At 43.4% G+C, this 16,040-nt stretch overlaps 1 protein-coding gene across 1 annotated transcript; it reads left to right on the forward strand.

The window, feature by feature from the left end:
- Window positions 1–1,437: 1,437 nt before the first annotated feature.
- Window positions 1,438–16,022, forward strand: LOC117452545 (replication factor C subunit 1-like). Its single transcript, XM_034091244.2, has 23 exons — window positions 1,438–1,467; window positions 2,650–2,799; window positions 2,897–2,972; window positions 3,350–3,466; window positions 3,610–3,914; window positions 4,106–4,177; window positions 4,441–4,518; window positions 4,609–4,977; window positions 5,433–5,543; window positions 5,866–6,045; window positions 6,204–6,308; window positions 7,399–7,804; window positions 8,109–8,224; window positions 8,389–8,503; window positions 10,385–10,473; window positions 10,732–10,869; window positions 11,281–11,376; window positions 11,473–11,726; window positions 11,914–12,031; window positions 12,831–12,976; window positions 13,840–14,053; window positions 15,203–15,388; window positions 15,475–16,022. Exons 1-23 carry the CDS (start codon window positions 1,438–1,440, stop codon window positions 15,559–15,561), a joined length of 3,558 nt encoding a protein of 1,185 aa, XP_033947135.1. The 3' UTR covers window positions 15,562–16,022.
- The last annotated feature ends 18 nt before the right edge of the window (window positions 16,023–16,040 follow it).

Below are 16,040 nucleotides of genomic sequence, written 5' to 3' on the forward strand. Positions count from 1 at the left end.
CTAAGTCAGAGCCACATTGACGAAAAATATTTTTTGCAGAGCCCACAATCCAAAAACGCTCCTTTCCCTACCCCTGAAACTCATTATGCATTTGAGAATATTGGATAATCGTAAATATGTACTAAAGGAATTGAAAGCATATTACAGTGCAATAACTGTGACTTATTATTTTTCATACTGCACCACAAAACACAACATTGCTGATCATTCACTACTGCCCATAACAACATAATACAAGCCAGGCATAGCCCATCCTAGCTAAGTAGTAGAATCCGACAGTTGAATTTTTTTTGCCTCTCGTTCCAGGTCTTTTTTCTCAGGAAACAACGTTGAACAAGCCAGCAGTATGCAATCCTTCACCATTTCTCCATCAGTATATGGCTTCATCTTTTTCATCAGTTCATGTGTGATTTTGTAGGATGCCTCTGTCGCTCTTTCACTCGTATTAGTGTGGAATAAGTTTTTTTGAGCAGTTCGGTTCTGTTTGAGTCTCGCCAGCTTTTCCGCCCTCAGCTCTCCACCTTTCGGAAAGTCGGTACTGAACTTCGGGTGTTTTGTGTCGTGATGGCGCTGCAAATTGGACCTTTTTAAATTGTGAAATGACGTTGTCACAAAGCAGGCAGATGCATTTTCCCGAACCGGTGGAGACGAAGAAAAACTCGAGTTCCCAGTCCTCTTTAAATGTTCGATATTCCTCTTCATATTTTCGTTTCCTATATTCCTTTGCCATTTTTGCATAGTGCTGTAAGCTAGTTTTCCCAGTGTGACGGGGCAATTATCTCGCGCACCTGCAATCAGAGCGCGAAACCTGAAATAATTTGTGATTGGTTGTTCAGAGGGATGGGGGGGGGCGGCTTAATAGACTGATGTGTGTGATGACTGATGTGTGACTTGTGAGTGATAATGAAATGTTGATGAATTCTGCTGACAATGTTTTTCGTTTTTTATTTTTTTATAAGTGGGACTTAAAAGAGCCGCAACTAGTCTTAAAGGAGCCGCATGCGGCTCGAGTATCGCTGCTCTAGCCAATCAAACCGCCTGCTTGTGTGTCCGGGCGGAGATTCATGTGATTGGTTGTGGTCGAGCTTCAGACACGCCCGCTTCAACACACGCTGCCGTGTGGACGCTGCGTTACTGTCGATAAAGCCGATAACTCAAATATAGTAATGTTGCATTTTTGCCATTTTCAAGTTAAGGTTTTACTAGAGGTAAAATAATTCTCTTGGAGTGTCTCAGGTACTCAAAACCCTTGTCTTGCATTTTAAATAATATCTACTTAGGACCATTTCTTATTGTATATTTAACATATTGACTCGGTATGAGTTTCTAAATTCAACCCTGAAAGGTACAAACTATACAGTCTGTCTTGGAACAGTCTGCAAAAGGAATGGAAGCTGAGCAATTTGGTTCCTCTAAATGTTTTTAAAGCAAGGACAGATGCTATCCAATCAGAAACTGTTGGAACCTGTAAATGTTACTAGCTATGTAAACTGTAGTCGCTGTAAATATGCTGTATGATGTCCTTTTTGTTTTTCTGTTATGTTTATGTATTCATGCGGAACCTACTTGCAGCAGGTCACCCATGAAAAAGAGATCAATGATCTCAATGGGATTCACCTGCCTAAATAAAGGTTTGAAATGAAATGAAATGAGAACCTGGCTGTATTCATGTGAAATTCCCAATAAAATCACTAAATTGCCAGTCTGGTAAAGTGTCTTGCTTTTGTTTACAAATATAAGGGTTATAATACTGCACATTTTGCTCCCAGCTTTATGAAATGAGTGTCAAAAAAGCTAACATTTCCTTCAGAACCCAAATATTAAGTGAGTGTTTATAAAATATATTTATTTTTCATTATTACAAAATACACATTTGTTTCGAAACCACGCAACTGACGCACAGCAACAGACTCCCGGTTGTGGTCATCTCCAGGCGACAGAATCCAGCTTCGCGCCAATCAGTTGTGGGATTTCATTACTTTTCTGACCCTAAACGGCGAGGAAGGAGCCTGTCAACAATGGTACGTTGACACACTTTAAAGCTCATTTATTTGCACTTCTCTGTACGCTGTCTTCGTAAACACCGTGGTTGCATAACGCCCTAAGTAATCCTGTTGTGTTGTTGAACCTGCTCGCTGCTGCTGATCCTGAAGTTAAGTGTGTTAGCTGCAGCTAAAGAGGAAGGAAACATATTCAGAAATTAATTAAAGTTAGCGAGCAACACATACTCATATTTTGGTCTTTTGTTATGTACATTTACTTTTGTATTGCTGATTTGTTAACGCAGTTCAAATGATGCATATTTAGTTTATTTTAACTGCACCATAGCATCAATTGCATCCATAATAAGTGTTGTATATTCCAATAACAATTTGTCATTATGTGAGGATTATAACTAGAACTGCAACTAATGCTCTGTTTGATTATTAATTAATCTGTAGACTATTTTCTAGATTCATACTTTCCTCCATAAATAGAAACTGTCCCTCCCTTTTTTCAGAGTCCAAGGTGATGTCTTTTAAGTGTGTTCAAAGATATTCAGCAAAGGAGCAGGACATCTTAATATCTGAGAGGCATTACTTTCTGCCATGTTTGCTAGAAACTAGAACTAAATAGTTAAAGGACAGGACTTGTGTTTTGTGCAAACAGGACATCAGGCGGTTCTTTGCACCGACTGCGGTGCAAGAAACCAGCCTTCAAATGGGAAACATCAAAACAGAGGAGGAGGAGAAGAAAAAGAAGAAGAAGAAGAATCCTCTCTCTTCAGACGAGGAAGTGAAAAAGAAAGAGACCACCAAGGCAAGAACATTATGCTTATCTCTCGCCTCCTTCCCGTAGTGGTTCATCTGTTGCCTCATCTTATTGATCAAGTTTAATTGGGGTTCATATGCTTCAGGTGAAAAGCTCCAAAACAGAGGAGAAACTCAAGGATGGTGACAAAAAACGGAAGAAGCAGATAGTCATAGTGTCTGGTATGTATGATCTTTTCTGTTTTTTTAACGGATGTAATGTAACAGTTGTAGCGGTTGTAGATTTTCTCAGACACGGAGGGATACTGACTTGTTGTGAAAAGTAACTAAAATTCTACCCGTGGTATATCACGGCTAAGAACCAATCAGATTGCTTGATTTGACTTGTCAGTTTTATGCTACTGCATAATTCCCATGATGCACTGTGCTGCTGTTTGTGCCTCTTGTATGTCATCATTACATGTCAGGCACAAAGCATAGTATCTGTTTTTCGGGGGACACAGTTAGTTATTTTTCATCACTAATTAGGGACCGCTGTGATGGAAGGTTAAACACATTGCTGGGTATTCGTGGCGCATCATGTTTTTCTTTCTGCTCAGACTCCGACGACGAGGAGCCAGTGAGAAAGTCAAAGAAATCCCCCAAAGAGAAACAGAAGAAGAGCAAATCAGAGACGCCTCCCAAAAAGGACCCTGTGCAGTATGTCTCTGAGACAGGTAATGGGTCCATATCAACTGATATCCATTTCATCATTTATTGCCACATTTGTCTTGATGGCGATTGAGGACATTTCAATGATTATACACTTGCACTCTGGATTTGCCAGTATTTAATAAGACTTTTTTGTTTTTGGTCGTAGACTCAGACAGCGACTCATTTCAGACCCTGAAGAAGGTCTCCAAAACTAAACCCAAGCAGAACGGCACGGCCAAACAGACAAAGTCAGACGCTCGCCCCGAAGCCAAAGAGGGACTGAAGTCTCCCGTCCCTCCCTCCTCCACCAAGGGGAAAACTGCGGTGAAGTCTCCTCCTACACCCGTCACCCCTAAGTCCGCCCCGCCTCCTGTCCCCAAACACACCCCCACTTCAGTACTCGACTACTTCGGCAGTGCAGCTGTCCAACGTTCAGAGAAGAAGCTCGTAGCAAGCACCAAACGAAAGGCGGTGAGTGCTGATAAAGGATTGTGTCTTCTCACCTCATGTACAGCTTTTTCATCCAAACTGTCAGGGTTTGTGGCTTCCTGAGTATCAACCGCTCAACTCTACTGATAACAGTTTTCTTCAGTCTTTCATTAAAGTATGAAACCAGGATCCTTTCACAACAAAGTGACCTTGTAAATGTATCTTCTCCTCAGCCAATTCAGGACACAGATGATCTGAGTGATGAGCAAATCGCCAAACAGCTGCAGATGCACGAGGACATGGAGGTGGGTCGATCACCATTCAGCGGCTCGTTCATTCCACTCGGAATTACAGAGGAAACAAGTCGATTGGTTAGACTATTGACCAAAAACAAGTCCTTATTTTCAATATTTTGTGTATTTGTTAATGTTTTTAAGTCACTTTGGAAAGTTAAAAGTCATTATAAATATTTTTGCTGCTCTGACCAAACCTTTTACTACTGATGTTGTTAAAAAGTAAGCTTATTGTTTAAAAAAAAAAATTCATTTCATAATTTTTTCTAACTCAGCTGGAGAAGCAGGTCCATGAGGATGAGGAGTTTGCCAGAACTCTGGCCATGCTGGATGAGGAGCCTCAAGCGAAGAAGGTAATTAAAAACAACAACACAAAGGCATATCCACCTTTTGATTTTCACAAGTGTCATTAAATAGGATTTTGTGGATGTGTCCTCATCCAGGCTCGTAAAGGCTCTGATGAAAAACCAGCCCCTACCACATTACCTAAAAAGAGCAGTCCGGATTCTGCTGCGGGCAGCCTGAGCAGTCCGTCAAAGAGCAGCCGCAGAGGCAGCATGTCGGAGGATGCCATTAGTCCCACCCCTAAGAAGAACCCCGCCTCCGTCAGAGCCGGCTCCAAACTGGCCACGATGAAGAAAGAGCAAGAAGAGAGAGATGTATCGTCAAAGAGCAAAACAATTATTTCGCCATCAAAAATCAAAATCTCCCCCAAAAAGGAACCCCTCGCTTCTCCGAGTTACGAGAAGAAGTTCACTCCCAAAACAGGAACCACGGTTAAAACGTCTCCCAAGAAACCAGAGGTGAGCAAGGTACATGTTTACCTGTTAAACTGCATTGTATCATGTCATGGTAAAGATTATTAATCAATCCATTTATTTATTTCTTCCATCATAATTAAACTTTAGCAAAAAAAAACACATGTATGTACACAACGTCTATTCAAATATATTTAATTGCTTTTTCTCTAAAGCAACTTATAAGTACAATCAAACATGAAGATACATACTTGGAAAAGCATGAATCCTGCAAGTACATGAACTTTCCATGATCCAAACCATTGTAAGTGCTACGGCATTAGCTTCAAATCTAGTTAAGTGCTACAAATAGTAATGGAGAATTGTTTTTTCCTTTTCTATTGGCCTCGGTGCAGTCATAATGGATGAGTGTTCTGTTTGCGAAAGAAGCTGTGATGACTCTCTGTGAGATTTGTTTTTGTTTGATTTAAAAACAATTATAATAACCCCTCTTAATCTGATCTGATCAGAGCACGAGTACGAGTCCTGACGACGCAGAGAAGAAGAAGAACACGGCAGCTTTCAGGAACTTCCTCAACAGGGACGGACCCCGAGCTCTGGGCTCAAAGGAAATCCCTCAGGTAACACACAGCGGCCTTCACACCGTCCACCATCTTTCCTCAAACTGCCTTTGTTTGGTCCCTTATCTCTCTCTCTCTCTGTGTGTGTGTGTGTGTGTGTGTGTGTGTGTGTGTGTGTGTGTGTGTGTGTGTGTGTGTGTGTGTGTGTGTGTGTGTGTGTGTGTGTGTGTGTGTGTGTGTGTGTGTGTGTGTGTGTGTGTGTGTGTGTGTGTGTGTGTGTGTGTGTGTGTGTGTGTGTGTGTGTGTGTGTGTGTGTGTGTGTGTGTGTGTGTGTGTGTGTGTGTGTGTGTGTGTGTGTGTGTGTGTGTGTGTGTGTTTCCAGGGTGCAGAGAACTGTTTGGAGGGCTGTGTGTTTGTGCTGACGGGGGTCATGGAGTCCATGGAGAGGGATGATGCTAAATCCCTGATCGAGCGCTACGGAGGCAAGGTGACGGGCAACATCAGCAAGAAGACCACCTACATGGTGCAGGGCAGAGACAGCGGAGTCTCCAAACTCGAGAAGGTGACCCCCCTGATCCAGAAATACAAAAAAAAAATTCTGTAAAAAATATGTGTGATTAATTTAACTTGAACTGTTTCCTAAGTTATAGACATTTCCCTACATTAGTTTTTTCCTTGGATCTGTCCTTTGACCTATATAGTTTGTGGCTTTGTGCTCAGGCGGAGAGTCTTGGGACCAAGATCCTGGATGAAGATGGTCTGTTGGAGCTGATCAGCACCAAACCTGGAAAGAAGTCCAAGTACGAGATCGCTGCAGAAGCTGAGGTACGCTCTCATATTTTTACTTTAAACAAGCTGTTCACAAAGTGATTTTGTCAGCAGTGGAATAGTTGGAACCCAGAAGATGTAAGAATATGAAGCATCTGTTCTTTACAGTCAGTCGTTTTAATTATTGTAAGAAATAACAACAGTTAGGGCGATGCATCAAATGCCCACTTAGTTGACTGATGTTTAATGGCTTCGCTCAAATAGCAGCTCCTAATCACAGCTGAGTAGCCTCACTTTATTTACTTTATTGTTGTTGTATTTTTCTCTTAAAATATTAATTTAGAGGCATGTATACAAATACATGCCTCCAAATTAATATTTTGTTATTTTTGCCTCTTCACTTTTGCTGTAACAATGTACATGTCCCCTCTTTGGGCCACATCCAGGTATACTGATTCTGATACAGAGCATATGTGACCCGCTCTATCAAAATCAGTCGGAAGTCGCAACGGCTCATTTCAAAATAAACGTTGATTTGCGTAAAAAATATGTTTTTCGGGGTTCGGGTGTTTTGTTTGATTTTAAGTAAACAAAGTCTTGGCTTTCAGAATATGAAACTTTTATTTCCAAGATCACACAATAAATACATTTTTTAAGCTTGTGAAGGGAAGATGATAGTAAGGCGTATAGTAATCATAGATAACACGGCAGGGTCCGTTACAGTTTGTTTTCATCTGATTTCAATTAAACAAAGTCTTTCAGAATGTTAAACTTGTTTCGGCAAATTCAGATGATAAATACAACTTTGAAGCTTGTGACGGCATAATTACAAGCGGAGAACGGAGTAACTAGTAAATAATCAATCAGATCGATGGATTCCAGAGAAGAGGAAACTTTGAAGGCCTTTTTCTCAAAATGATGACTCGGTGACAGTCATTATATAATGTGACATATTTTGCTTAATATTTGGAGCACAAAAACAATCCTGATATCATCAGAAAGCTGGGAATCTCCTCTTTCCAGCAGTGTATACAACTCAAAATGTGTCTTCGGGCCAATGCGACTGATTTTGATAGAGCAGGTCACATATCTGTTTGTTATAGCAGCAGAAACATGCCATTTACTTTCAGTTGATCTTGACTTTTAGAACAAAGCCTCAAAGACCAAGACCCCCCCCGGCAGGACTTCAAAGAGCACCCCCACATCTCAGAAGATCTCTCCCTCTAAGGGTAACTCCCGCTCCCCTCACACCCCAAGCCCCTCAAAGACCGGCCTGGCCTCGGGCCGCGGCGCCGGGATCCAAGGCAGAGACACCCCCCCGGGGAGGGGCTCGGCCCACACAGCCCGGAGGGAGCTGGGCCTCTCCTCTTCCTCAGCAGCCTCCCCCTCAGAGAAAGGGGAGGACGCCAGCCTGCTGTGGGTGGACAAGTACCGCCCACTCTCTCTGAAGGCTGTGATTGGCCAGCAGGGAGATCAGAGCTGTGCCAACAAGCTGGTCCGCTGGTTGCAGAACTGGTACCGACACCACGGCAGCGGCACCTCCAAACCACCAGGTAGCAGACGGTTTATCGTGTTGTGTTTTTAAGTGTGAGAAGTATTCCGAGTAATGATAACAAATCATCTTTTCAAAGCAAAGTTTATTACAGTTTTTGTAAAAACTGTGTGAAATGCCCTTTTAGTAATCAGATCACAATTCACATTACAGTCCGTGTGGTCAGACTTATTTCATATAAGATTTGATCTCTGATACAAAACTGTTTTTGAGGGTAGGAATGCAGCTTTGCTCCTCTGAGTCTTGCGGGTGGGAAAAGTCAGTCAGTCATAGTTTAACATGAAACATGTTTTGTTGCTGTGTAGTTGCAAGGTTCGGTAAGTTTGGAGGCGGCAAAGATGACGGATCAGGATTCAAAGCTGCTCTGCTCTCTGGACCCCCGGGCGTGGGGAAGACCACCACAGCAGCCCTGGTCTGTGAGGTCAGTATAAACACACAGACTTAGTGTTTTTAGGTGCTTTTCTTCCCAGTCTGTATTATTATCTGATTATTACTTGCCCCTTTGACAAATGTCTTAAACTTAAACATATTGCTTTGGTCTCTGTTTGACTAAACCTCTCCCGTTGTTGGTGTGTGGTCCTGCAGGAGTTGGGCCTCAGTTTTGTGGAGATGAACGCCAGCTGCACTCGCAGCAAAAACAGTTTGAAGGAAGTCGTGTCCGAGTCACTCAACAACACGAGCATCGAGGGCTTCTACAAAGGTGATCCCTCTTTACGGTTGTTTCTCTGTTCCAGTAGCGACACATCTGAACCAACGTCAGCGTTTATTCATGTGCTGGTTTCTGAAAAAGGTGTACTTATGTTGCAGCGATGAGAAGTATTTTATTAATTTAATGGTTACATGAGAGCACTGCAAAGAACAAAACTGACAACTGTTAGCATTTTGATATGAAGTTTGCTAAAACTAAAATGGTGTTAAGGTTGTCAAAAACACATATCCAGCCTTAGAATTAGATACCCATGCTTTAGAAGTGTGTTATCACATTTAGTTCTAAATGTTTCTGAAATGAAAGCTTGTTGCAAGAGTCAATTAAAGGCTGTGATTTCTACAGGATGAGGTGTCACTTACGGCCCGTCCACACGGCGGCGTGCGTTGAAGCTTCAACGCTGCTTCCCATTCACTTTGAATGGGGTGACGTCACGCTTTGCCGAACGGCATTGTGGTTCCTTCACGTCGCTTTGCCTCCGTTGCTCGCGGTGAAGGTTGAGAAAAGTTCAACTTTTCAAGCTTCATATCTAATCATATGCCAGTACAAGCTCTAGCCCAGTGGTACTCAACCTCGTCCTAATCAGGAGCCACATTGACGAAAAAATATTTTTGCAAGAGCCACAATCCAAAAACGCTCCTTTCCTCCCTGAAACCATTATGCATTTGAGAATATGGATAATAGTAATATGTTACTAAGGAATGAAAAGCATAATGTACAGTGCAATAACTGTGATTTATTATTTTCACTGCAACCACAAAACACACATTGCTGATCATCACTGCCCATAACAACAGATAACAGCCAGCATGCCCTCCTAGCTACAGTAGAATCCGACAGTTGAATTTTTTTTGCCTCTCGTTCCAGGTCTTTTTTCTCAGGAAACAACGTTGAACAAGCCAGCAGTATGCAATCCTTCACCATTTCTCCATCAGTATATGGCTTCATCTTTTTCATCAGTTCATGTGTGATTTTGTAGGATGCCTCTGTCGCTCTTTCACTCGTATTAGTGTGGAATAAGTTTTTTTGAGCAGTTCGGTTCTGTTTGAGTCTCGCCAGCTTTTCCGCCCTCAGCTCTCCACCTTTCGGAAAGTCGGTACTGAACTTCGGGTGTTTTGTGTCGTGATGGCGCTGCAAATTGGACCTTTTTAAATTGTGAAATGACGTTGTCACAAAGCAGGCAGATGCATTTTCCCGAACCGGTGGAGACGAAGAAAAACTCGAGTTCCCAGTCCTCTTTAAATGTTCGATATTCCTCTTCATATTTTCGTTTCCTATATTCCTTTGCCATTTTTGCATAGTGCTGTAAGCTAGTTTTCCCAGTGTGACGGGGCAATTATCTCGCGCACCTGCAATCAGAGCGCGAAACCTGAAATAATTTGTGATTGGTTGTTCAGAGGGATGGGGGGGGGCGGCTTAATAGACTGATGTGTGTGATGACTGATGTGTGACTTGTGAGTGATAATGAAATGTTGATGAATTCTGCTGACAATGTTTTTCGTTTTTTTTATTTTTTTTATAAGTGGGACTTAAAAGAGCCGCAACTAGTCTTAAAGGAGCCGCATGCGGCTCGAGTATCGCTGCTCTAGCCAATCAAACCGCCTGCTTGTGTGTCCGGGCGGGAGATTCATGTGATTGGTTGTTGGTCGAGCTTCAGACACGCCCGCTTCAACACACGCTGCCGTGTGGACGCTGCGTTACTGTCGATAAAGCCGATAACTCAAATATAGTAATGTTGCATTTTTGCCATTTTCAAGTTAAGGTTTTACCTAGAGGTAAAATAATGTTCTCTTGGAGAATCAACACAGCATACATTTGTCTAGCATCTAATTGAATATTATGTAGTGTGTGTAACTGTTGTTGTATGTTTTGTAGGCACATCTCAGAAAGTGACCAATAAGCACGTCCTGATCATGGATGAGGTCGATGGCATGGCCGGCAACGAGGACCGCGGAGGAATCCAGGTAAAGAAATAACACATTTCACTGACCAGATTCTCAAGTGCAAAATGAAAGGTGTGGTTTAAATAAAAAGAATGTACTCCGGATGTCCAGAGACATGTCCAATCAGACATGTCTGATTTGTGATGAGACTATTGTCGGTTGTTGTTAATGCATCTACAGAAACAATGACTTTAAATGAACTGCTCCTCGAAGCTGTAGCAGCAGGGGACTGAAAGCAACAACCGGCTGCATCATGTTTCTTGTTACTGAACTCTGCAGGAGATGATCAGTCTGATCAAAACGTCAAAGATTCCCATCATCTTCATGTGCAACGATCGTAACCACATGAAGATCAGGTCGCTGGCAAACCACTGCTTCGACCTGCGCTTCCAGAGGCCCCGAGTGGACCAGATCAAGGTACACACACACACACACACACACACACACACACACACACACACACACACACACACACACACACACACACACACACACACACACACACACACACACACACACACACACACACACACACACACACACACACACACACACACACACACACACACACACACACACACACACACACACACACACACAGGGCTGAAAACCACCTAATAATATTACAAATCCTACTGGTAATGGTTTTCTGTCATGAATGGAGACAATGAGACTTGGATACATGCAAAGAGTTGCTAATAACTACACACAGCAGAAATAGACATAACTTGCTGACTATCTGTACCCTACCCTACTTCTAAATTAAATTGGTAAAGTGAACACTCAAATGTTAATATTTAAATGTTCCTACACCTACTTGCTTTTCAGGGAGCCATGATGTCCCTTGCTTTCAAGGAGGGAATCAAGATCCCCCCTCCAGCTCTGAATGAGATAATCCTGGCCTCCAATCAGGATATCCGACAGGTAAAGGAGACAAAGCATCATTAATAATCTCTGAGGTTATCTCTAAACCCCCCCTCGGCCTCCCCCCTCACCATGCCGGCTCTTTTCTTTCTCCAGGTGATTCACAACCTCAGCATGTGGTCGGCCAAAGACAAGGTGATGACGTACGATCAGTGCAAGACGGATGCAGCGAGCGCCCGCAAGGACATGAAGATGGGTCCGTTTGACGTCTGCAGGAAGGTGTTCGTCTTCGGGGACGAGACCGCCCACATGAGCTTCATCGACAAATCCGACCTTTTCTTCCACGACTACTCGCTAGCGCCGCTCTTCGTCCAGGAGAACTACCTGCACGTTCGGCCAAAGGCTGCGGGGTGAGGGAGGCTCGCTGTGTCTGTGCTAAGCTAAGCTAATTGCATTCTGGCTCTTCCTAGATTAATGCTTAAACCACAAGAAAGACGTTTATTTTCTCAATTCTCAGCCAGAAAAAAACCAATATTTCCAACGGTTAGACTTTTCCTTTAACATCTTTGTGTTTTGTTGTTCCTCCTCTCCTCACAGTGGGGACCTGAAGTCCCACCTGATGCTGCTCAGCAAGGCGGCCGACTCCATCTCTGACGGAGACCTGGTGGACCGACGGATCCGCTCGGGGCAGAACTGGTCCCTGCTGCCCACCCAGGTACACACACACACACACACACACACACACACACACACACACACACACACACACACACACACACACACACACACACACACACACACACACACACACACACACACACACACACACACACACACACACACACACACACACACACACACACACGCACACGCACGCACGCTTAACAAGTGATGGAGAATCATCTTTTTAAATGTATACATTTGCTATGTTTGACTGTAATTGATATATCAGGTTGTGGGGTAGTAACAGTTGAGCCATTAACATATTTGTCCAAAGAGGTTCAACGCAAACATTTGCATACATGTAATCATTGTGTAGCCCCTTTTGTGGGACGCTGTTGTGTATTTATGGGAACCTTTTTATGATTAAAATGTGACCTTTTAGTTTTTTCACGACATACTATGCTTGGTCTTTATTTATTATCACTTTGACATTTTTGATGGCATGCTCTACCCTGATAGCTTTGACTTTTTGACTAAGATGTGCTTTATTGATCCCAAATTGGGAAATGTTTGCATTGCAGTAGCATCAAAAACAAACAAGGGACTGCACATAAATAGAAATGAGTAGAAATAAACAATTCTAAAATGTAAATATCTCAAAATAGAAATAAAACACCATTTTAAAAAGTAGAAAATATACAGCAGACCGTGAAGATAAGAAATGTATAAACTGACAATAAAACACTATTATGCCAATTTTCAGTTAACACAATATAACAATTTATGTGACAAACTGTGTGTGTGTGTGTGTGTGTGTGTGTGTGTGTGTGTGTGTGTGTGTTCTCTCGCAGGCTGTCTATGCCAGTGTGTTACCCGGCGAGCTCATGAGGGGCTACATGAGTCAGTTCCCCACCTTCCCCAGCTGGCTCGGCAAGCACTCCTCCACCAGCAAGCACTCTCGCATCGTGCAGGAGCTTTCCTCACACATGGGATTAAAGTGAGCCGGCCTTCCTCACTGTCCTCTGAGTATTCACTCGTTGTAGTCGCAGTATCTGACTGTCCTCTGAGTATTCACACGTTGTAGTCGCAGTATCTGACTGTCCTCTGAGTATTCACTCGTTGTAGTCGCAGTATCTGACTGTCCTCTGAGTATTCACTCGTTGTAGTCGCAGTATCTGACTGTCCTCTGAGTATTCACACGTTGTAGTCGCAGTATCTGACTGTCCTCTGAGTATTCACTCGTTGTAGTCGCAGTATCTGACTGTCCTCTGAGTATTCACTCGTTGTAGTCGCAGTATCTGACTGTCCTCTGAGTATTCACACGTTGTAGTCGCAGTATCTGACTGTCCTCTGAGTATTCACTCGTTGTAGTCGCAGTATCTGACTGTCCTCTGAGTATTCACACGTTGTAGTCGCAGTATCTGACTGTCCTCTGAGTATTCACTCGTTGTAGTCGCAGTATCTGACTGTCCTCTGAGTATTCACTCGTTGTAGTCGCAGTATCTGACTGTCCTCTGAGTATTCACACGTTGTAGTCGCAGTATCTGACTGTCCTCTGAGTATTCACTCGTTGTAGTCGCAGTATCTGACTGTCCTCTGAGTATTCACTCGTTGTAGTCGCAGTATCTGACTGTCCTCTTGAGTATTCACTCGTTGTAGTCGCAGTATCTGACTGTTCTCTGTGTATTCACACGTTGTAGTTGCAGTATCTGACTGTCCTCTGAGTATTCACTCGTTGTAGTCGCAGTATCTGACTGTCCTCTGAGTATTCACTCGTTGTAGTCGCAGTATCTGACTGTCCTCTGAGTATTCACTCGTTGTAGTCGCAGTATCTGACTGTTCTCTGTGTGGCCCCTGCAGGACGATGAGCAGCCGGCAGGCGGTGAACCTGGACTACCTGTTCTACCTGCGCCAGGCGCTGCTCAGCCCGCTGCAGAGGCTCGGAGCGGAGGGCGCCGCCCAGGCTGTGCAGCTGCTGGACGACTACCAGCTGGTCAGGGAGGACGTGGACAGCATCATGGAGATCAGCGTGTGGGGGGGGCAGCCAGACCCCTACTCTAAACTAGAGTCAAAGGTTAGCAGGAGTCTAAATTGTGGAGATTTTGGAGATTGGATTGGAAACGCATAACAAATTATACCAGTTATTCCAGAATCTATTGGAGTGTCAGTCTGCTTCGTCCCTCTATACCAGGGGTGTCAAACTCAATTTCATCGCGGGCCACATTCGCATAAAGGTTGCACACGAAGGGCCGGTTGTAACTATATAAATATGTAATATATATATGCATTATATTACATTATTGCCTCTGAATTGGATTATTATCGGATAGAATAATAACCTAGTAATTAACTACGTTTCAAAGCAGAAGTCCAGGGCAAATAATTGCAAGTCTCTTCAGTGGGCAAACGAGATGCATTGTGGGACATGTAGTTTATGGGCAACCTGCTTCTGTAAAGTGGCATGTAACCGTATAATAAACGTATTATAATCTTTGCAAGCTCTTGCGGGGCCACATAAAATTAAGTCGCGGGCCGGATTTGGCCCCCGGGCCTTGAGTTTGAGACCCCTGCTCTATACCTATAACTGTTAAACCCAATTCTAAATACACTTCCTAACCTGTTTAATTGTTCCATCTAGGGCAACATAAAAAAGTGAGTGTTTTTAGAGAAATCGGGAGCAGCAGAAACAAGCTTTAATAACAACGAAGCGAGTTGATGTTTGAAATGTGAACATGTTCCTAAGCTTTTCTTTATTCATACATGCTGTTTTGTGCTGAGCAAGTAGAGTGAACACATTACATGCATGACTACATGACATGTAGTCATTGGAGCAATTATGAATTTAAAACAATAATTAATATAGCAGCTTCTATTAACAACTTTTTTCACTTTTGTTTCAACAGCAAATCACAGAGGCTAAAATTGTCACAGATTAGAAATGTTTTTTCACCTTTGCCGATTTGCACCCAACAAACTCCAGAGCCTGGTTTTCATCTGAAAGAGGTCTCACTTGACGCACAACAACTGTTCTCTATCATTTGTTATTTTAACTGTTCTTCACAACCTCAAATAAACTGGTTACTCCTTAATAGATTTTAAATGGTCAAAGACAAGCACAGCTCATAGTATATTTGTGTAGGTATATAGAGCCTATATTGAATATTGCCTTTTCACAAGAGATATTGTGAATGGGGGAAATAAGAAACATTTTGTCTCCTCTCAGGTGAAGGCAGCGTTCACCCGGGCCTACAACAAGGAGGTCCACCTGACGCCGTACTCTCTGCAGGTCGTGAAGAAGGGCCGCCGCGGGGGTGGGGGTGCGGGGGAGTCGGAGCTGGGAGCGGAGGAGGTGGACAATGAAGCGCAGGAGTCTGAGGACGAGGGCGTCAAGTTGGACGCCATGATCAAAGTAAGAGCATCAACAATCTAACATTCACTGCGTGCAAAGCGCTGTGTTCATATGTTCTAACGTCTGTGCGGTGTTCCTCCCTGCAGCGGAAGAAGGGCAAACCTATCAAGAAGGAGACGAAGGAGGCTTCTGGGAAGGGGAAGGGGAAAGGCAAAGGAAAGGCCAAGAAATGAACACGGTCCTGCCCCCCCCCGGCCCCCACAGACTGTTACACGCTTTCTCTGCACTTAGAGACCCTCTGCTGAGCATCAGTGTGTAGTGAGTCGGGTTTTAACCTCCGCTGGGAACTCACTCGTCCCTCCTCTTTGACTAGATGGCTCAGAAATGTCTTTCCACTTTTTGTACTTCCTGTCGTTTCGCTCAGAGTGTCTCTATAATGAACAAATGTATAATGCCAGCTTGTATCATGTGTCCTCTGTAGTGACGTGCGTCTCATCAGGAGGTTAGAGCATTTCCACCGTCATCAGTTAGTGATCCAGGAGTGGAGGCTGTAAATAATGTGACTCGGATGTACGGGACTGTCAGACTTTGATACAGAGACGCTGTGGCTCTGCGGTTAGCACTGAGGTTCCTGTAAATTGCGATTTTGTAAAAAAAACAATTCATGAGGATAAATAGAGAAATATGTTGGTCATATTTGTCTGTGGTTGAT

The sequence above is a fragment of the Pseudochaenichthys georgianus genome, chromosome 1 (assembly GCF_902827115.2).
Source record: "Pseudochaenichthys georgianus chromosome 1, fPseGeo1.2, whole genome shotgun sequence".
NCBI classification, from domain to species: Eukaryota; Metazoa; Chordata; class Actinopteri; order Perciformes; family Channichthyidae; genus Pseudochaenichthys; species Pseudochaenichthys georgianus.

What these genes read in the sequence shown, in the direction of transcription:
- LOC117452545 (XM_034091244.2), top strand. Translation starts at nt 1,438, where the DNA reads ATGCTATCCAATCAGAAACTGTTGGAACCT. An exon ending in GCAGATAGTCATAGTGTCTG is followed by an intron (nt 2,973 to 3,349) that starts GTATGTATGATC and finishes CTTTCTGCTCAG; the next exon opens with ACTCCGACGACGAGGAGCCA. An exon ending in TCCTCACACATGGGATTAAA is followed by an intron (nt 12,977 to 13,839) that starts GTGAGCCGGCCT and finishes TGGCCCCTGCAG; the next exon opens with GACGATGAGCAGCCGGCAGG.